This window comes from Petaurus breviceps, unplaced genomic scaffold (assembly GCF_028583685.1).
Source record: "Petaurus breviceps papuanus isolate PSGF00001 unplaced genomic scaffold, PetGlider_PUasm1.0 186, whole genome shotgun sequence".
NCBI lineage: Eukaryota > Metazoa > Chordata > Mammalia > Diprotodontia > Petauridae > Petaurus > Petaurus breviceps.
In genome coordinates, this window is record NW_027185798.1 from 1,778,883 (window position 1) to 1,800,526 (window position 21,644).

Sequence of the window (21,644 nt, forward strand, 5' to 3'; positions counted from 1 at the left end):
CTGGGTGGGAGGCCTGATATTTGGTCAGGGGAAGCGGATGGCCCTCCGCCCCGGACCTCCATGGAGGTGCAGCCAGGGGCCACTCTCATCTGCATGTGTATGAAATGGCCCCCTGTCTCTCTACTGAGGGGCCTTGAAAGGGAGCGTGCTTTTTGGCAGGGGGGCGATTTGCACATGGCGTAGTGTGTTAGATTAGATGACCTTTAAGGTCCATTCCAACTCTGGGACTCTCTCAGACCTTCTGTGGGTGTAGAGGCCAACTGGGGGACATAAGGACCTGACCAGTGACCCCAGAAGGCCCCATGACCAGTTGTGCAGCAGTCTGCAGAGATGGAGAGGCCCCCACTGGCCATGTCTTTACCAGTAGCATGGGATGGTCATTAATATTTTCTTTAATGAATCCTGAATTATCATAATGCATTAGAAAGTCAAGAGGTAATGTGTGGGTTTTAGAAAGAATTCCATAAAAACTCCAAAGGTATGAGTTAGATAAGGTGACCTTAGGGGTGCCCCCAACTCCGTGATTCTGGGAATTCTTCATTCAGATGGCCTGATTCTGGATAACAGTGTTTGCCCTATCTGTAGATATCCCCATGTACTTGACATCATGAGATTTTGGAGAATAATTTTTAGAAAAAAGAAACTGGGTACTTTTCAAAATAAAATGAAGCAGGGTTTGTACTTTGCTCCTGCCCTAGCCAACCCAGCAAAACACCTTTTTGGAGGCTTCAGGGCTTATGGTTTTCTCCAGAATGAGATTCTCCAGAGAACTCAGGCCCTCCTCCAGCATGTGGTGGAGCTTTCCGAGTAGGAATGACGGGCTCAGAGCCATGTGCAAGTCACAGATTGATAACGTGTTTTAGCAAGAGGTTTCTGGGGCTGTTATCACCATTGCAATACATGAATGATTCTATTGAGAAGCTGACAGAAAAATAATGTTCCCCCCTCTGTTCAGTTTACAGATGACCCGACTCTGGCCATTTGCAATGACAGCGGTGGTTCTGTGTTTGAGCTGACATTTAAGTAAGAGAGCGGGGCTGCCTGACGAGATGAAATGAGAAGATTAACCACGGCTTAACATTGTAGGAAACTAAGATAAGGCACCAGCAGGCCTGGAACGCTCACAGGATGGAAACAGGCCAGGGAGCTTCTCAGTGCATGAGATGCCTTCTCCAGCCCCAGCTGCTTAACAGCCTTCACAACCAGTGTAGATGTGCTTTCTCTGTCTCAGAAACATCCTGACCCTGGCAACTCTCTGTAAAATGGGCAGAATGAAACCCAGACACGAGAAAGCCACGGTGGGGTGATTCCCAGCCTGTCCTTTCCCCTGGGTTGGGAGAGGAAGGCAGTGTTGGGTACCAACCCTCCCCAGCTGCATGGTGAAGGCATGCACAGCACACTTGCCATGGCTTTGCCAGAGTTCTAGGTTAGGTTGTGAGGGTCATCCGTCTAGAGCTGGCAGGTTTCTCAGGGGCCACCTGGTCCAGCCCCTCATTCCACAGGGCAGGGAGCAAGGGCCCCAGAGAGGGGTGACTGTGACTGTGCAGAGGTGCTCTATGCCCAAGGTGGGATTTGAACCCAGGGCCCTGCCAGCAGTCTAGTGTCCTCATCCCCATCTCTCTGTCCAGCACAGGCAGAGGAACTTTTAGACAGATGCGCTAGCACCCTTATGCTTTCTGTAATCGTTTTCTTACTCTTACTGTTGACCAAAGATTTAACTTTGACTTGGAGAAGATATATTCTGCTGTTTGGCAAGCCTCCTAATGCCAAGGGCTGGCACGAGAGTCCTGGTGCAGCCCTGTGCATCAGGGCACGAGGCATGCTGAGAGCAAAGCAGGCAGGCCTCCCTGCCTCGGCATAGTCGGGCTGTCGCCCGCACTGACTCAGCCTGCTCCTAAAAGCTGGCATTTATTTACATGGCACTTCTTAAGGCTGCCAGAGCCCTTTGCAGATAAGGATCCTCAGAGGGGTCAGGCGGCTCCTGAGCAGAGGAAGTGGGATCTGGACCCAGGCGTCCAATTCTGCCTGCCATCCTTCTGGGGTTGCAGCAGCACACACATGTGCGTGGGCACTCACCCGAGATTTTCTTCTTATCGGGATGGTGACCATGGTCATTGTTAGCATCGGGAGGCCTCAGCCTGAAGGAGGTGTAGGCCTCAATTGCTCTGTGATGTTTTCCCCTTGGCTTTCCTTCTCATCATTCTTGCCCCTTGCCTATCTTGGTGGTGGGCTTAAGGGTCAGCCAAGAGGAGACAGCAGGGGCTGAGCTGATAACAGGGCAGTGGTGTCCACTTCTGGCCTTCTGAGCATTTCAGGGGCCGTGAATTCCAGATGCTCAGGTCTGCTTGCAGAAACAGCTGTGGATTTGGAGAGACAGCCCTGCAGCAAGGTGGGAGCCTGATGAGCTGCTCCTCGGGCAGGAGCCGGTGCTCAGGCTGGCTCTTCAGCTGCCCTGGGTCCTTTGTGGACGTGCCAAGCCCCCTCACTGCTGGGGTCTCGTCCTCTTTCTAAATAGGGTTGGGAACAGTGCATTTTTGTCTTTGCTTGGAACACAGTAGGCCCTTAATAAAGGTTTCTCTGTTGATTGGTCGAGGTTAGCGCCATTGATTCCATGGCCTTTGGTATTCTCTGCTTGTCCCTGGCCTAAGCCCTGCTTCTCCAGTCTGACTCTAAGCTTCTTGAGGCCAAGAACTGCCCTTGTGTTTCCTGTATCATTCATGGGGGCTGGCACCATGCTAGGCATGGAAGCGTTGATTTTTTAAATGAGAGATAGGAGCGTCCCAACCACCTCTGGGTGTCTTGCTTTTCAGGAGAGTGATGGGAGTGAGAACCTGCGAGTCCCGGTGTCTGTTCAGTGGGTCCAAGGGGGAAGTTTGCTGTATCGAGCCACTTCATTCCAAGGCCGAGCTGAAGGATCACCCCATCACCCAGTTCTCCTTACTGGCCATGGCCTCCTTAACTAAGGTAGGTCTTAGGAGCAAGAGGGCATGCATGCAGAGCTAGAGCATGATCTGAAGAGAGTTACTGGCTTTATCTTGAGAAAAATCACGTGTTTATTTAATTTCTGTTCTGTCAAAGATACTGGTCATTGGACTGAAGCCATCTCTGAAGGTGTGGATGACTTTTCCCTATGGACGGGTGAGTAAGGGAGCCATTTTCTTGTTGGCAGGTGGGGAAGGGATTTGGAGGACGTGGGAAACCTGACTTGTCTTGTGAGTGTTGCTAAAAGCTCCAGAACATGGCTGCGGGGACCTCTGTGAGCCCTGGCCGAGGAGCCTTTCCTGCACCCGCTTGTCAAGTGTGGACATGGGGGTGATGCTGCCCACTTCTGCTCCTCTCTGTTCATAAATAACTGTTATTGTCATTAGTGTGGATGCTCTCTGATTTCTTTTCACCCAAAATACTGAACGTGCCCAGCTGTCATTGTTTTGGTGTTTGTACCCCTGGAACTCAGTGCCGCCCTCAGCCCAGCCTGAACAGTTAATCAGGGCCTTCTCATTCTCAGTCCTTTATGTACATGTCATTCTGAGAACAGTGAGGAAAGGTGCTTCCAGCCCTCAGGAGAGGGGACGAGGAGGCATGTATATCCTAAACTAGTCTTTGAACGTTTCTGCTTAGACATTGGCTGTGTCTGAACACCATCCTGGGGAAGCTGAGAGCCGCTCATGAGGGAGGTGACCTTGGAATACCTCTCCTGGAGGCTGAAGCCATTTCTGTGGCCCTCAGAACATGGGGTCTAAAGTGTGGAGAGGTGAAATGTCAAGTCGAGGTGGGGGGGAGGGAGGTGTTTCCTTCCCTCCTTACAAGGAAACTGGCTTAGTAAAGAGCGCTGGATCTCTAGGCAGAAGCCTTGGGTTTAAGGCCCAGCCCAGCCACTCCCTGGGGGGTCACACTGGCCAAGTCACTTAGCCCTGTCTGAGCTGCACAGTCTGCCTGTCGCCTAAGGGTTACGCTAGCAGCAGTCCTGCCTTCCTCTCAGGCTTGCAGTAAGATAAGATGAGATTATCCACACGTACACCTATGTGTACTCTACATGTCTGTGCATGTTTGTTTGCGGATGTACTTTGTGTGTGTGCAGATGTAGTACATACATGCGTAGTATGTCCACTCATCCATCTGTTGCAAATGCCAGGGTGTTTCCTATGTGGTCTGGTGGCACATTGCCATGGCACCTGATTCAGTCAGCAAGTGCCCCCCCCCCCCAGGCCTGTCATGTGAGGGGCCTGTGCCAGCTGGCTCGATCCATGGACGTTTCATTCCTTCTAGTGCTGATCTCACAGTTGATGGCTGCCTCTGGGGGTGGCATCTTGTGTTCTCTTTCCCATCAGGGGATTGATTTTTCTTTCCTTTTGGCTTAGATGGATCCCTCCAGTGTCCCGCTGCTGGCCTGGCATTTTGTGGCAGCCAGTAACTGTGTGAACCCCACACTGGCCTTTTGCAGAGGAGACGTCGTTCACTTCCTGTTGGTAAGCCCTAGACGGGGAGCGGGTCTGCTGCCCTGGAGATGCCGTCATCCTCATGCCTGCTTTCTAACTCGCCTGTTTTTCAGGAGCATGTCTAAACAAGTGCTATTGTGGTGGTGATTGGTCTCTGTACCTTGTGATTTTTTTGTTTTTTGCTTTTTGGAGGGCAATTGGTGTTAAGTAACTTGCTCAAGGTTACACAGCTAGTTTTTTTGTGTGGGTATTTTGTCTGAGGCCGGAACCGAACTCGGGTCCTCCTGACTCCAGGGCCGGCCCTTTACTCACCGCGCCACCTACCTGCTTCTTGTACCTTGTGACTTAGTTGTGAATGGTGTTGTCATGTTTAATGGGGCAGCTCCACTGTCCACAACCAGTGTAGCTGCCATGGCATTCAGGGCCTGGCTTTACCGCTTCCTGCCTGGGGGTCCCCAGGCATGTCACTTACCCGCTTTGGGCCTTCGTTTTATAAAGTGAGAGATTTGTCCAAATGGCCTCCAGGGCGATTTTCAGCTCTCACTCTGTAAACCTGTATTTTTTGATGGTAAAAACGTCTTTTTAGGCCTTCCACACCTTTCATTTTCTGTGGCCTCCTCACTCTTTACTCCACGGTGGCTCGTCTCAGTTGGGTCTCTCCAGACTTTCTGTCAATTTGTTCTTCCTTATTCTGCCTCTTGTAGCCTGATGGGGCAGAGCTGCTTTCAGCCCCCTCCACCCTTGTCTGGAAGCTTTGACTCATGAGCTGGTGTTTTAAGCCAGAATTGCCACAGGCCGCCCAGAGTTCTCTGCTTGAGAAGGCCATCAAGTGTTGGCCAACTAGGGTGGTGCTTGGGGCTCACCTTCATTCTGGCGATTTATTTACAGCCATTAAACTCTGTGTGAAGTTATTTGAGCTGATGTCCTTCTTTCCCTCCAGCCATCTCCCATTATCCCACATCAGTCACTTGTTTTAATGGACCACGGTGGACTTGTTTTCATTGCCAGCCATATCATTTTCTCACTCTTGTTCTTCTAGCTGTGTATTAGTTTGTTCTAATAAATGAGAAGGGTAGAGTGTGGCTTAGTGGGTCGGGAGCCAGCCTTGCAGCCCACATGGTCTGGGTTCTGTCCTTCCCCAGACCCTTGTAGACTGGGCGAGCTCAGCCCCTCGGGGCCCAAGCCGCTTGTCTGCCCAGGGCCTGGTCTTGCCCTTTTCTCCGTGTGGTAAGTCAGTGATCTTAGTGTGCACACAGGCATCCGGAGTGATCGCCATGTCATCAGGGAGTCATTTCCTGCCTGTCTCTTAAACATAAAATCTGTTTCCCACGGCGTTGGTCAGTGTTTGCCGCCTCTTGTACTTCAGGCCTATTTTCTGTCTCTTTTTTTTTTCATTAAACTTTAATTTATTAATTTGTTTGTTTCCTTTTAGTTTACAGGATTCAATTCCACAATTCCTTGAATTTCACATTTTGTCCCCCTCCCTCCCCTCCCCCCCATGGCGGCTTATTATCAAGTATAGGATCTGTAAATACTTTCACATTATACAATGGTCAGGTTATAAGGATGGATTGTACCAGCTGGAATGAAAAATGGTAAAGAGGACATAAAACCAAATAAGAGAACGAAAAAGATCAGGTATTTTGCTTCCATCTGGATATAAATTTAGTTCTTTCTAGTTCTTTCTCTGGATGCACGTTTTTCTCTCCATCATGCGTCTTTTGGGATTGACTTATATCCCTGCATTGTTGAGAAGAGTCCAGTCTATCAAAGTTGGTCATCACACATACGTTGTGTCTGTAATTGTGTACAAATTCCTCCTGGTTCTACTCTTCTCACTCAGCATCAGTTCTTTTAAGCCTCTCCAGGTAAATATGAAGACCGCCTGCTCCCCATTTCTTATAGCACAATAGTATTCCATAACATGCGTATACCACAACTTGTTCAGCCATTCCCCAATTGATGGGCACCCCCTTAATTTCCAATTCTTTGCCACAACAAAAAGAGCTGCTATAAACATTTTTGTACATATGGGTCTTTCTCCCATTTCTATGATCTCTTTGGGATATAACCCTAGGAGTGGTATTGCTGGATCAAAGGGTATGAAAGTATTTATAGCCCTTTGGGCATAATTCCAGATTGCTCTCCAGAAAGGCTGGATCAGTTCACAACTCCACCAACAATGCATTAGTGTTCCAGTTTGCCCACTCCTCTCCAGCATTTGTCATTTTCCTGTTTTGTCATCTTAGCCAATCTGACTGGTGAGATGTGGTACCTCAGAGTTGTTTTGATTTGCATTTCTCTAATCAATAGTGAATTAGAGCATTTCTTCATGTGCTTATAGATAGCTTTAATTTCTTTCTCTGAAAACTGCCTGTTCATATCCTTTGACCATTTATCAATTGGGGAATGACTTGTATTCTTATAAATTTGACTCAATTCTCTGTATATTTTAGAGATGAGTCCTTTGTCAGAGACATAGGTTGTAAAGATTCTTTCCCAATTTCCCAACTCCCTCTTAATCTTGGTTACATTGGCTTTATTTGTACAGAAACTTTTCAATTTCATGTAGTCAAAATTATCCATTTTACATTTTATAATGTTCTCTAATTCCTGTTTCGTCATAAAGTCATTCCCTCTCCACAAGTCTGATAGGTAAACTATTCCTTGTTTTAGCAGACTGCTTACAGTATCAACCTTTATACCTAGATCATGAACCCATTTAGACTTGATTTTGGTATATGGTGTTAGATAATGGTCTATGTCCAGTTTCTGCCATACTATATTCCAGTTTTCCCAGTAGTTTTTGTCAAATAGTGAGTTCTTATCCCAAAAACCAGGGTCTGGGGGTTTATCAAACAATACATTACTGTAGTCGTTGACTTCTGAATCTCGTGTGCCTAATCTATTCCATTGATCCACTTCTCTATTTCTAAGCCAGTACCAAGTAGTTTTGATGACTGTTGCTTTATAGTACAGATTGAAATCTGGTAAGGCTAGTCCACCTTCCCTAGCATTTTTTTTTTCATTAATTCCCTTGATATTCTGGACCGTTTATTCTTCCAGATGAATTTTGTTACTATTTTTTCTAACTCTATAAAGTAGTTTTTTGGTAAATTAATTGGTATGGCACTAAATGTATAATTTAATTTAGGTAAAATTGTCATTTTTATTATATTAGCTCGACCCAGCCATGAGCAATTGATATTTTTCCAATTAGTTAGATCTGACTTTATTTGTGTGAAAAGTGTTTTGTAGTTATGATCATACAGGTCCTGGGTTTGTTTTGGCAGGTAGATTCCCAAATATTTTATAATGTCTACAGTAACTTTAAATGGGATTTCTCTTTCTACTTCTTGCTGTTGAATTTCATTGGAAATATATAGGAATGCCGAGGATTTATGTGGGTTTATTTTATATCCTGCAACTTTGCCAAATTTATTTATTGTCTCAAGCAGTTTTTTACTTGATTCTCTAGGATTCTCTAAGTATATCATCATATCATCTGCGAAGAGTGATAGCTTGGTCTCTTCTTTGCCTAACTTGATTCCTTTGATTTCTTTTTCTTCTCTTAATTGCTACTGTTAACATTTCTAGTACCAGATTGAATAAGAGGGGTGATAGTGGACACTCCTGTTTCACCCCTGATCTTATGGGAAATGCTTCCAGCTTCTCCCCATTACATATAATACTTGCTGATGGCTTTAAATAGATGCTACCTATTATTTTAAGGAAGGCTCCATTTATCCCTATACTTTCTAATGTTTTTAATAGGAATGGATGTTGTATTTTGTCAAAAGCCTTTTCTGCATCTATTGAGATGATCATGTGGTTTCTGCTAGTTTTATTGTTGATATGCTCAATTATACTGATGGTTTTCCTAATATTAAACCATCCTTGCATTCCTGGAATAAATCCTACCTGATCAAAGTGTATTATTCTTGAGATAAGTTGCTGTAGTCTTTTGGCTAGTATTTTATTTAGAATTTTTGCATCTATATTCATGAGGGAGATTGGTCTATAATTTTCTTTCTCTGTTTTATCTCTCCCTGATTTAGGTATCAGTACCATATTTGTGTCATAAAAAGAATTTGGTAGGACTCCTTCTTCACTAATTTTCCCAAATAATTTGTAGAGTATTGGAATCAATTGTTCTTTAAATGTTTGATAGAATTCACTAGTGAATCCATCTGGCCCTGGAGATTTTTTCCTAGGGAGGTGACTGATGGCTTGTTCAATTTCTTTTTCTGAGATGGGATTATTTAAGTAATTTACTTCCTCTTCAGTTAATCTGGGCAACTTGTATGTTTCTAAATACTCATCCATTTCCCTAAGATTGTCAAATTTATGTGCATACAATTGGGAAAAATAATTCCTAATTATTGTTTTGATTTCCTCTTCATTGGAGGTAGATTCACCCTTTTCATTTTTGATACTCATAATTTGGTTTTCTTCTTTCTTTTTTTCTATCATATTGACTAAGGGTCTATCAATTTTGTTGGTTTTTTCATAAAACCAGCTCTTGGTTTTATTTATTAGTTCAATAGTTTTCTTAATTTCGATTTTATTAATCTCTCTTTTAGTCTTCAATATTTCTAGTTTAGTATTTAATTGGGGATTTTGAATTTGTTCTTTTTCTAGGATTTTTAATTGCATGCCCAATTCGTTGAGCTCCCTTTTCTCTAATTTAATCACGTATGCGCTCAGGGATATAAAACTTCCCCTAAGAACTGCCTTTAATGCATTCCACAGATTTTGGTATGTTGTCTCATTATTATCATTCTCTTGAATGAAATTACTGATTGTTTCTATAATTTCTTGTTTGACCCACTCACTCTTTAGGATTAAATTATTTAATTTCCAGTTAGTTTTTAGTCTGTCTTTCCCTGGCCCTTTATTGCATATAATTTTTATTGCATCATGATCTGAGAATGATGCGTTTAATATTTCTGCCTTACTGCATAGAATTGTGAGGTTTTTATGCCCTAGAACATTGTCAATTTTTGAGTATGTGCCATGAACTGCTGAGAAGAAAGTATATTCCTTTTTATCCCCATTCAGTTTTCTCCAGAGATCTATCATACCTATCCTCTCTAAAATCCTGTTCACCTCCTTAACTTCTCTCTTGTTTATTTTGAGGTTGGATTTATCAAGTTCAGAGAGGGGGAGATTTAAAGTCTCCCATTAGTATAGTTTTGCTATCTATTTCTTCCTCTAATTCCTTTACCTTCACCTCTAGGAATTTGGATGCTACACCATTTGGTGCATATATGTTAAGTAGTGATATTGCTTCATTCTCGATGGTGCCTTTTAACAGGATATAGTTTCCTTCCTTATCTCTTTTACTTAGGTCAATTTTTGCATTTGCTTTATCTGAGATAAGGATTGCTACCCCTGCTTTTTTTACTTTAGCTGAGGCATGATATATTTTACTCCAACCTTTTACCTTTACCCTGTGTGTATCCCTCTGTTTCAGATGTGTTTCTTGTAAACGGCATATTGTAGGATTATGATTTCTAATGCATTCTGCTATCCGTCTCCGTTTTATAGGAGAGTTCATTCCATTCACATTTACAGTTATGATTGTTATCTGTTTCTTTCCCCTCATCCTATTCCTGCCCCTGTTAATGTTCATATTTTTCCTCCCTTCTCCCTTCCCCCCCTTAATAGTTTTCCTTTTGACCACCGCCTCCCTCAGTGTTCCCTTTACGGCCCCCCTCCCTTTTCCTCCCCTTTTCCCCTTACTACTTCCCTCTCTACAAACCATTCCCACCCCCCTTTTGTAACCCTTTCCCCCTCCTACTACCTGTAGGATATTGTTATACTTAATGAGGTATGCTATTTTTTCTTCGCATCAAGAATGACAGGAACAGATCTCATGCGAAGCTCCTCTCCCTCCCCTCTTTCCCTCTAAAATGATGTGTGTTCTCCTTGTTTACCTTTCTAAGTCACTGTTGCTTCTCGTAATTGGAGGTTGAATTTTCCATTGAGTTCTGGCTTTTTTATCAAGAAGGTCTGGAACTCTGTTATATCATTGAATGACCATCTCTTTGCCTGGAAGAATATGCTCAGTCTCGCTGGGTATGTGATCCTTGGTTGTAATCCAAGCTGTTTTGCCTTCCTGAAAATTGTATTCCACTGCCTCCGATCTTTCAGTGTGGAGGCTGACAAATCCTGTGCAATCCTCACTGTGGACCCTCGATATTTGAATTGTTTCTTTCTGGCCGCTTGAAGTATTTTCTCTTTTATCTGGTAGTTCTGGAGTTTGGCCACAACATTTCGAGGATTTTTCAGTTTGGGATCTCTTACAGCAGGTGTCCGGTGGATTCTGTCAATTTCTATTTTCCCCTCAGGTTCAAGTATCTCAGGGCAGTTTTCCTTAATGAGCTCTTGGAGAATGTTGTCCAGGCTCATTTTTTCATCATAATTTTCTGGTAGGCCTATGATTCTCAGATTATCTCTCCTGGATCTGTTTTCCAGGTCAGTTATTTTTTCTTTGAGGTATTTTACCTCTTTTTCTAATTTTTCATTTTTGTTGTTTTGCTTGGCTACTTCTTGGTTCCTCATAGAGTTATTTGTTTCTATTTGTTTAATTCTGGTTTTTAGCAAATCATTTTCCTTGGTTAATTTTTGAAGCTCCTTTTCCATATCATACACTTTTCTTTTTAGAGAGATGTTTTCTTCATTATAATGCTTTTCGAATTCTGCTATTTTCGTTTTGAGAGAATTATTCATTTTCTCTTCTATCTCTCTCATTTTGCTTTCAAAGTTCCTTTTGATCTCATCTAGGAGAGCCTTCTGTGCTTGGGATCCATTCCCTGTTGAAGTTTCAGCTGTGGGTGTGGAGTCCACATTGTCTCCCTCTGAGGTTGGTTCCTCCCTCTGAGGATAGTAGGACTCTAGAGTCTTTGTCTTTGTAGTCTGCTTTCTACCCATTTTGAGGCAGGGTCCTAACCACGCCCTTCCTCTAGGATCCCAAGCCTTTACTGTAGAGGGTTTTGCCCTGGACAATAGTTACTATATTTTCAGGGTCAGAGGGGGGGTTTGGAGCAAGTGGGGTTCACTCTGTCATCCTCGTCTTTGGAGGTCCTGAAAGGGGCTTTTTTTTTTGTTTTTAAGATTTCTGGGCTATGAAGTGGTAGCCCCAGGAGTGTTTGCTGTCCAGTATAGGGGCCCCTATCTTTGCTTCTTACCTTGCTCTTTCCAGTCCCAGCCCTTTGGTGATAGGCCTGGTAGTGGACCTTGTGGTTGGTGGGAGGACTTGCCCTCGGAGTTGATCAGGCCCCTTCCTGGCCTGCTTCTGCCGCTGCGCCTTCCCGGCCCGCGTCCGCCACCGTGCCTACCCGGCCTCTATTTTCTGTCTCTTGATTTCTTGTGTCCCCCATGCTTAGCACAGTGCTTGGCACCTGTGGGGGCTTGATAAATGTTGGCTGGCTACTTCTCCAAGGAGGCATTCGTGATGCTCAGGCGCGAGGCTCCCAGGAGGCCTGTCCCTGCTTACTCCTGAGCCAGCCCGGCTGTTCCCATCCTCCCCTTTCCTTTGAAGGCACCAGATCTCTCAGAATCCTTTGGTGTGAGTGGGAGGACCTTACTTTGTTCTTCACGGAGCTGCTCCTTTTCTTCTGCTGCAGCTGACGCTGGCACGTAGCTGCCGTCATCTTCATGCTGATCATGGGCACCAAGAGCCAGCTCCTAACACGGGCCCCAGCGAGAGCCATTCTGCCCCCTTCACTCACCTCTCTGGAAGGGAGTCCAAGCCCCTTGGCCCAGGTGTGGCTCCCTTCTCTTGCATCATTCTGTTTGTGGCCACAGCGCTCCTGCATGGGACATCAGGCAAGGGTCTCATGTGTGGGGCACCAGCAGCTGAGGGTCTGAACGCTGATCCTTGGCACACTGTATCCCCTTTTCTCTGCACAAGACTGAAGGCTCTTTTGTAGTTTGCTTTGGGGCATGGGTGGCACCAGCCACAGAACTCATCACTGGGGGTGTGCCTGCTGGTGCTAAACTTCTCTTTACTTAGTGAGGCTGATCTTTGGAAAACAGGCTCTCTGTTGGGACCATCCTCAGAGCCTGGGCACGGTCACCTCTGTGGAGCTTGTGCAACACTGGTGGATCCTCCAGGAGCCTGGGGTGGTGCCTGCACCAGGAGGAGGCAGCAGGCTGGGCTGTGTGGAGTCTGACCATTCCAGACCCAGACACGGTGCTGAGAAAACCAAAGGCAGAACAAACGAGCCAGGGTCAGATTACATATGTGGAGGAGAGAGCTGTCCTGGAGGGGCACCGATTTAAGGGCATTGAGGGATTAATCCTCAGGGTATCTAAAGGCCTGGTGTTATCACTAGAGAAAGGTGACCCACCCATGGCTACAACCTATGAGCCGACTTTTTCATCTCTTTAAAATTTTAATTAAAATGATCTTCACGCTGATCTGAGGCTTCTTTGAGGGGCTCTTAGAAGGCAATGGGAAGGCCTTCGGCTCCTTAGGAGGCGACCTCTGTACCATCACACAATCGATTGAAGGATCTGAAGAGTGGAAGACCCCACTATTGGCTGCAGAAAAGTGCTGGATTCAGGAGGACCAGACGCGGTCCGAAGGCTGTCCCTGACACGGGGTCTCCCACACATGTCAGAATTATAGGGCTTCCTCGATGAGTATAACAGAGCAAACCTTTTTCAACTCTGTTCTGTCAAGAGAGGCATAAAACAGGGACACCTACACTTGTGAAAGGTGAGCCAGAGTTACTCCTTCACCTGCCATGGAGGGGATCCTGCTCAGAGTTTGGGTCACAGAGGGACTCCTCCAGAAGCTTAAGGCTGTGGATGACACTGGGTGGGTCACCTCAAACCCTGTAACATTGCCAAAGGTCCTGGCTGGGATTCATCATCACTCTAGAGAGCATGACTAAATTGACCACACAAGGAGAGCCAGGTGGATGAAGGGTGCCCATGGTCTAGACCGAGTCGGACAAGCCACCAGTGCAGGGCGTGTCTCCGTAGCCATGACTTGGACAAGCACTAAAAATGAACCATGAATTGGGCCTACAGTTGAACATGGAGGGATTCAGCTGGACTGCCTTTAAGAAAGGCAGAGATCTCTCGTGAGCCCAGCTCCTCCCAAAAGCGAAGGTTTGTCTCGTTTCTCCTAGTAGTTTTCGGTATGCCTGCAGGACCCCGAGTGCTCGGCTGAGGCTTCCCCAGAGGGCAGTGGCAAGGTGCATGGTGGGCACACATCAGGGAGAGGGATTCCATAGAAGCAGCCCGAGCGGGGCTAGAGATGCGTGAGTGAAGAAGGAAGCCGGGCCGCTCACGTGCTGAGGCCCAGATGTGGTGCACAGTGCTGAATGTAGGGGAGGGCAAGGACGGGAGCAGCCAGGATGGGCAGGCACGGAGGGGTCGTGGCTGCGGGCCCAGTGCCGGAAGTTTTAGTGGCTGGAGAGGCGAGCTGTCTCCTCCTCCATCGCCGTGCCAGGGACAAGATGGCGTTTTCTCAGCCTTCTGTCCCTGTCTACTGAAGAGCAGATGTTGTGGACGTGTGCACGTCGAGGTATTTATGTCAGCACAGTCATGTTTTGTGCACATGTGTGCACAGACGGCACACACACGTCCTCCCAGACAGATGAGTCAGCGCCCTTAGTAATGTTGAGTGAGGCTGAGCAGCCAGCCCAGAGAGGAGACTGTTCCTCCCTCTCTACCCCCTCTGCCAAGGCTCGGACAGCAAGAATCCCTGTTCTGGCGAGGGATCTGATGGACATGTGAGGCCTTCAGGGCTGTGGCCCAGGACGATGAGGGAGCCTTGGCTGCTTGTGATGTGGAATGCTGAGCGAAGCACCAGGACACGTGCTGAGGCTTAATTAAAAAGCACATCCAGGATTTGTTAGATACGTGGGATGTGACCAGCAGGATGAGGAAAAGAGCACCGAAGGATGTTAGTGCGCGGCTGGGCACCAGGAGGGCAGGACGAGGGGAGGCCACTGGGAGGAGGAGAGGCAAGAGATAGATGGGAGGGAGGGACAAGGCGGGAAAGCCGGGAGCCACCCAGGAAATGTGCTGGCAAAGAGGAGGCCTCCCGAGGCGCAGTGGGAAGCTGTAATGTGAAACCGAGTTCATCAGCATTGTGTGTGAGCGAGAATGGATGTCGCTGCTGCCCAGACCAGCCCTGGCCTCTGCCTGGCTGACCCCACGTGCTGAGCATTTTCGGAAACTGGCATCCATTTCGTTACTCTGCTTACGTCAGAGCAATATTCCTGTTTGACTGTGAAAAAGCCAATTTTGGCAGGCTTTCTAAGACACTTTCAATAGCAAAAAAGTTGTGGTTTTTTTTTTTTATTTTAAGTTAAATATTAATACGTTTTGTCTCAACGTGGCAGAACTTCCCAGGACCTCTCTTCCCTCTGTGAAGTATATATCCCCTGAAAATCGAGAGTTTATCATTTGCTAACAGGAGGGAGGGATAGTCTCTTTAACAACTTGGACAGAGTAGTGAAAATGTGACTCTCATATTTGGCTGGAGTTTTATGGTTTCTCTGTGCTTAATTTATTTACAGCATAGTGTTTGTTGTCTGTATTGTTAGCTTCAGTTCATACAAATCTTCCCATGTTTCTTTTAATTCTTCGTATTTCTTTTTTCTTGTGGTACAATAATAGCACATCATATCCATACACTGCAATTATTCAGTCATTTTCCAGTTATCAGGCACATTCTTTTCTTTTCCCCAGTGTATTGGTAGAAATGATGTGCTTTGAGCCTCTTTGTGCACACGAGTTTTGTTTCATGTTGTCTTGTTTTTTGTGGTCATTCCCTTGGAGTATAGCCTCAGCACAGGGGAGTCTTTGGGTCAGAATATAAGCATCATTTGTCTTTGTCTTTGCCCAGACTGTCCTCCATGCCTGGCATTCACTCACTCTTCATCTCCATCTTTTGGAGTCCTTGGTTTCCTTTAAGATTGTTCCAGCAAGACCTTTTACATGCTACGTTTCATGATCTTCCCACCCCAGATTGCCATGTCCCCGTCCCCCCCAAACAAACCACCTGGAATTCGTTTTGTGAATGCTTATACACACACACACACATGCACAGATACATGCACATGCATTCATATTGTCTTTCATTAAAATATAAGCTCCTTGAGGACAGGGACTGTCTGTAGCACTCAGCGTACCTGTCACATAACAGATGTTAAAAATTGCTTGTTAATTGATGAATGCAAACCACTTCATCACTCTTCTTGCATGATCCGATGTTGTTTCCCAGAGTGATCAGACCAATTCACCATTCTACCAGCAGTGAACTAATTAATACACATCTTTTCATGGCTCCGTCTCTCTTTGGATCTTCTCAGGCTCAGATGGGGCAGTGAGTGTCCTTGCTTTCCCCTGACATCCAGTGTATTTCTGTAATGACTGACTCTTGGGTTTAGGTCAATATTCTAATCATACTAAGGAAAGGTCCTTTCGTTTCCATGCTTTTGGGGCATCTTCTAACAAAAGTGCTAAAGTTTGTTTTAAAGGATGTTTCTGAACCTTCTATATAAGGTGTTTGATTATTTTTTTTTAATATGATTCATCAGATTTACAGTTTTTCTCATGTCAAACCAGCCTTGCCTTCCCAGTATAAATCTAGCCTGCTGATGGTGAAAAGCTCTTTTGGTCATTAAGAGTCTGCTAACATTTTGAAGAAGGCTACCTGGTAGGCACAATGGGAAGAGCACTGGCCTTAGAAGGAGATGGCCTGCGTTCCGATGCTTTCTCTGGCACTTATTTCCTGAATAAGCTTAGATGGAGGTGGCATGACCCCTCTGGCCTTCCTGGCCTCATCTCTAAGTTAGATGACTGAAGGTCCTTCTAGCTTGAAATCTCTGATCCCCTTCTTCTTATATTTTATCCAACTGGCCTCCTTTTCTGTTCCTCCCGTGGTGGACACGCCATCTCTCATCCCAGGGCCCTCGCTCTCTGTCCCCCAGGCCTGGAATGCACTCGCTCCTCATTTTGGCCTCACACAACCCCTCTCTTCATTTAAGACCTAGCTCAAGGACTATCTTCTTCAGGAAGTGAGGCCCTTCTGACACTCCAACTCCCTTCCCTCCCAAACTGCCTTCTAAAACACTTTGGATATACTTGCACATGTTTACACATGTGCTTCTTGTCTCCCTCGTTAGACTGTAATCTCCCTGCAAATAGGCATTGTTCTTCTTTGTACTTCTGTCCCTGGCACCCCAGAACAGTGCTTGACACACAGTAGGTGCTTAATGAAAATGAAATGACAGATAACAGGGGCCTGGTCTCAGGGAGACTGAGAAGAGGCCTGGAAAATGCAGCACAAGGCCCCCTGTACTTGGGCAGGGCTTGGGGGGCCCAAGGTTAATAAGCCTGTTCTGTTTTTCCCTATTTTAAATCTTGTTCAGTTTGAACCACTTATATACTCAGCTGTGATCAAAGACATTAATGTGCTGAGTCTGAGTGTGCTTGGCTTGGTTTGTCCTCAGGTTAAAAGAGATGAATCGGGAGCCATACACGTCACTAAGCAGAGGCATCTGCACCTGTACTATGACCTCATCAACTTCACTGTAAGTACTCATGGGGCTGGGGGCTTTAAAGGGCTGCCTGGGGTAATGAAAGCTGGTCTCTGGGCCCGCTAAGTTTTCTGTCCTGCCAGCAAGAGGAAAGGTGGGTTTGAGGCAAGAAGAATTCAGTGGAATCTCCTTGGAGCCCAGGCTTCTCTCTCCTCCTGAACTTGAGCTGAGGCCTGAGATCGCAGCCAGACCACGTTCCAGGCTGGAGATGGGGCAGCAGGCCTGTGCCTCGGCCCTTCAGGAATGCTGAGTTAAGACCCGGCCTCACATGCTTCCCAGCTGTGTGACCCTGGGCAGCGCAGTCAGCACCCAAGTGGCTGCTGTGTACCAGGCCCTGTGCTAAGGGTCGGGGCATACACAAAGGAAAAGAGAAGGAGGAACTTAGAGTTTAATGGGGAAAGACAACACACAAAAAGAAGCTAGCTGAAAGGGAGAGAGAAGGTACCCAAGAAGGGGCAGAGAAGTCAGAGAGGCCCCCCGGTCATACAGCCCCGTGAGAAATGAGATGTCTCCTTCAGTGGAGGTTTGGAGCTCACAGCCCCATCTAGAGGCAAGTAAATGCAGGAAAGGTAAACTGAGGTACACAGTCCCTGTAAAAAAACAGTGACACATATAATGTTAACAAAGAGGGTCAGACAGGCCAGTGATCCCAGTGTGAAGGGGGGACCCTTTGTACTGACACTCAGGAAAGGACAGGGGAACTGGGTGGTTTGGGGATATTATAGGTGACTGTCCTAGGAGAAGTGGGCTGGTGTTCAGGTGTGACTAATCATGCCCTCTCTGACAACTGCGGATTGTGAAGTGTTTTATGGGGCTCGTTCATGTGCCTCTCCTAGTCTTGGCTGGAAGATCAGGACCCCAGGTTTGCTGCCTGTCCCCTTGGGGGACATCAGGCACCCCCTGACCACACAGACAGGTACGAATGGGGAGGTGGCGCCACGTTAATGGCCCCAGGGCTCGTGTTCACCAAGCTCCCTTCCCTTCCAACTACACCCTTAAGCTGACCCGGAGGGAACAGCCTTCCCTGGCCAGGTGAGTTCCAGCAGCAGAAATCAGAGGTGTGTTGGTCCTGATCTTTCCACAGCCCTCCCAGGTGGGGAGGAGGTAGAATACCCAGGTTGCGGGCGTTTTCTCAGGGAAGGCCCAGCCAGCTGAGAAATGGGGAGTCCTTTACCCCCTCATCTAGAAAGCGGGGGCAGTGGTAGCGCTTACCTCGCCAGGGTTGCTGTGAGGAACAAGTGAGCTCTTGTGTGTGAAGCACAGAGTCTGCCCAGCATTGGCACATAGTTGGTGCTGTGGGAATGTTGGCGATTATTGTTCTCAGGGCAGCCGGACGGTGCAGGGGCCAGGATCTGGAGTCAGAAAGATCTGGGTTCAAATGAGGCCTCAGACACTTACCAGCCGGGTGACTCTGGGCAAGTCACTTCACCTGTTTGCCTCCTCTCTAAAATGAGCTGGAGAAGGAAATGGCAACCTCTGCAGCGTCTGCCAAGAAAACCCCACTGGGGTCGTGGAGAGTCAGACACGACTGAAATGGCTGAATAGCAGGGTACAGTCACCATCATTGTCCTTCTCTCGTCTGCCTGACAGTGTCTTCCTCACAGAGAGTCCCAGACTCGAGCCCCAACCTTGCCCCCACCACTTGCCTTTCCTCACGATGTGTGAGCCTCAGCCCGGGGGCAGTAATGCTGGCAGGGCAGCCGGCCGTTCCCTTTGTGATGCTGTCTTTGGCCGTGTGCTTGGGTTGCAGTGGATCAATTCCCGGACGATTGTGCTCCTGGACAGTGTGGAGAAGCTGCATGTGATCGATCGGCTGACGCAGGAGGAGCTTGAGACGGTGGAGATTTCCGAGGTGCAGCTGGTCTACAACAGCAGCCACTTCAAGTCCCTGGCCACAGGAGGCAACGTCAGCCAGGCCCTGGTATGGAGGGGGCGGGCAGGGTGTGGGTGAGGCCACTGGCCTTGTTCCCTCAGCCTTATCATGGTTGTGCTTCTGCCAGCCCGGCGCCCCAAAGATAGTGGAATACTTGCCATGGCCCTCTGCCATGTGGGATCCTGACTCCATTTCACGTCTCCCAAATCAGCGTTTTGCAGGCTGGGATCCTAGAATTTCATGACCTTCCCCTGGGCCTGGGGATGATAGTGGTAGTTTCTCATAATAAATATTTGTTGAATTGATTATTTGGCACGTTAATAATTATAGGCATATTTAATTGGTATCTGCTCCATGACCTTTAGGCCCTGCCCCAAAGTTTGGGGTTCTAGCACATTAAAAAATATGTGCCCATGTCCCATAGCCTCCAGAAAGAGCCTGTGAGGGGGCTGGGCCAGCAGGGAGACCCTGGCTCAGGCTTAGTGACCATCTTCCTGTGCTTGGGCAGCCCCTTAATACGCAGGCGGTTACTGGAAATCACTCGGGTCACTGGCTGCTCTGCTTTTCCCTCTTTTGTTCCTTCTTATGTGGTGACCTGGGGGCTTTCGGAGTTCATGCATGGCTTTTGTAAGCAGCAGCTTGTTTTTGGTTTCGTTTTAATGGGTTAAAAGCTAAAATCTCCCAGTTCAGTGACAGAACGTCTTCCTGGATTTCCATGTGAGGACAACCCAGTAGGAGGTTGGATCTCTGGGTCCACAAAGGGTCCCTCATGACAGGCGTGTTGGTTTTCTGAAGACTTACTTCATGTGTATTTGTATATCTAGCCTTCTTCCACACTAAATAGGACGCCTGTGCTTGTTTTTCTCCTAGGCTCTGGTTGGAGAGAAAGCCTGTTACCAGTCCATCAGTAGTTATGGCGGTCAGATCTTTTATTTAGGGACAAAAGTAAGCCCTGTCACTGGGGGTGTGTGTGTGCCTGTGTGCCTGTGTGTGTGCCTGTGTGTATGTCTGTGTGTCTGTGTGCCTGTGTGCCTGTGTGTCTGTGTGCCTGTGTGTCTGTGTCTGTGTGTCTGTGTGCCTGTGTGTCTGTGTGCCTGTGTGTCTGTGTGTACGTCTGTGTGTCTGTGTGCCTGTGTGTCTGTGTGTACGTCTGTGTGTCTGTGTGCCTGTGTGTCTGTGTGTGTGTGTCTGTGTACCTGTGTATGTGTGTGATGTGGGTGGAGGGAAGGCTTGGTGATGGCTGGGAGTTGCAGAGGGGTTGTGAAATATGGATGGTGGGGGAGCCTTTGGGTTGCGGGGCCTGGCCCCAGTCAGGTCATTTACATCTCTCATTTTCATCATCTGTAAGATGAGGATGTTGGCCCAGATGCCCTCTCAGGCCCCTTCCAACCTGGGGAAGTGTTCTCATCGCATCTGTGGTTCATCCATTTCAATGGAATTCTCCCCCAGTCGTTGCAGGGTTCTTGGCCCCCTTGCCCAGTGAGATTTCATCCTCCATCCCTGCTCAGACCCTTCGACCATTAGCCTGTGTGTGTTTAATCTGGTGTCGGCTCTGCTGGGGGCAGGGTGGGACCACTCCCTGAGCACATGAGGCTGTGGGATTTGTGACTGTGTGTCCCTTGAGGAATTCGTTTCTGGAGCCTGACACATGGTCCTTGTTTTCTCTTGCTTTCAGTCCGTTTACGTGATGACGTTGAGGAACTGGAGAGAGGTGAGTTTGAGTCACACTGGATGAAGACTCGGGGTGAGAATTCCTTCATCCTCTGTCTTTTAGGAATCCTTAGGCCAAACCATCCAGTAATACAGAACTTAGTTTGCTGATGCTGAGAATCCCCTTTTTTATGTCTTTTCATGTCCAGGCCAAGTTTATGTGGTCATTGTGCTCATGAGCTGTTTAAAAAAAAATTTTACTTAAGAACAGAAAATACCCATGTTTGAAATCACTTGTGATAACAGGAAGCTGCAGGCCAAGATAATGTAGAAATGTGTCATGGCCTGGCCTGGTGGATGGAGGGCTGCCAGCCTGGGGGCGGTGTGACCTGGGTGAGGGTCACAGGCTCTGCCCACCTCGCTACCAGCCCAGACCTGGGCAGCACCCAGAGCGATGCAGCTCCTCCTCTTCCATTGCAGAGAGTAGATCATCTCCTGAAACAAGAGTGTCTGACAGAGGCCCTGGCTCTCGCCTGGTCGTTCCATGAAGGGAAGGCCAAAGCCGTCGTCGGTGAGTCCTCTCTGCCTGGCTCCTTCTGGGGGCATCCCTCTGAGCACCACAGAGGCCTCATGAACCAGCAGGTGGGAGGGCCCCTTCCTGCTCACTCACTCTGAGAGGAGGTGGGGCAGGTACAGTTTTCAAGAAAACGTCCCTTTTCCCATCATTTATTTAATGAGCAAAAGGCTACTTACCAAAGCAAGAAAGGAAAGGGCCGCTATCCTGTGCCGAGTTGGTCTGGCTTTTCCAAGGTGTGTCCCTGTTGGGATGGCCCACCAAGCTTGGCCCTCCTGACACCCACTGGGACAGTTGGATTGGCTCCTTGTCACACTGGGTCTTGTTTCTCTGCAGGCTTGTCAGGGGATGCGAGCAAACGGAAAGCTGTCGTTGCCGATCGGGTGAGTTCTCTGCGAATAGTCTCTGCAGACCCAGATTGGAGAGGCCACATCAGCCTGACCATTAGCTGTGGTGGCCCAGGGTTGCTATAGACCGGAAGGAGGTGCTTCATCTAAAAGTGTTAATCATCCCCAGGTCTCACTTTCAATGCTTCCCTAGCT

The 21,644-nt window shown here is 47.4% G+C and overlaps 1 protein-coding gene across 5 annotated transcripts in view; it reads left to right on the forward strand.

Annotated features, from left to right (window-relative positions):
* The window catches only part of VPS8 (VPS8 subunit of CORVET complex), a 173,246-nt gene that overhangs the window by 40,254 nt on the left and 111,348 nt on the right, over positions 1-21,644 (forward strand). For all 5 annotated transcript variants that reach the window (XM_069089353.1, XM_069089352.1, XM_069089355.1 and 2 more), the window contains exons 10-19: positions 956-1,023; positions 2,811-2,964; positions 3,079-3,138; positions 4,359-4,466; positions 16,919-16,999; positions 18,756-18,926; positions 19,749-19,823; positions 20,554-20,589; positions 21,009-21,099; positions 21,439-21,485. In XM_069089353.1, the coding sequence (XP_068945454.1) occupies positions 956-1,023; positions 2,811-2,964; positions 3,079-3,138; positions 4,359-4,466; positions 16,919-16,999; positions 18,756-18,926; positions 19,749-19,823; positions 20,554-20,589; positions 21,009-21,099; positions 21,439-21,485 (891 nt within the window). The remainder of the gene's footprint in view (positions 1-955; positions 1,024-2,810; positions 2,965-3,078; positions 3,139-4,358; positions 4,467-16,918; positions 17,000-18,755; positions 18,927-19,748; positions 19,824-20,553; positions 20,590-21,008; positions 21,100-21,438; positions 21,486-21,644) is intronic.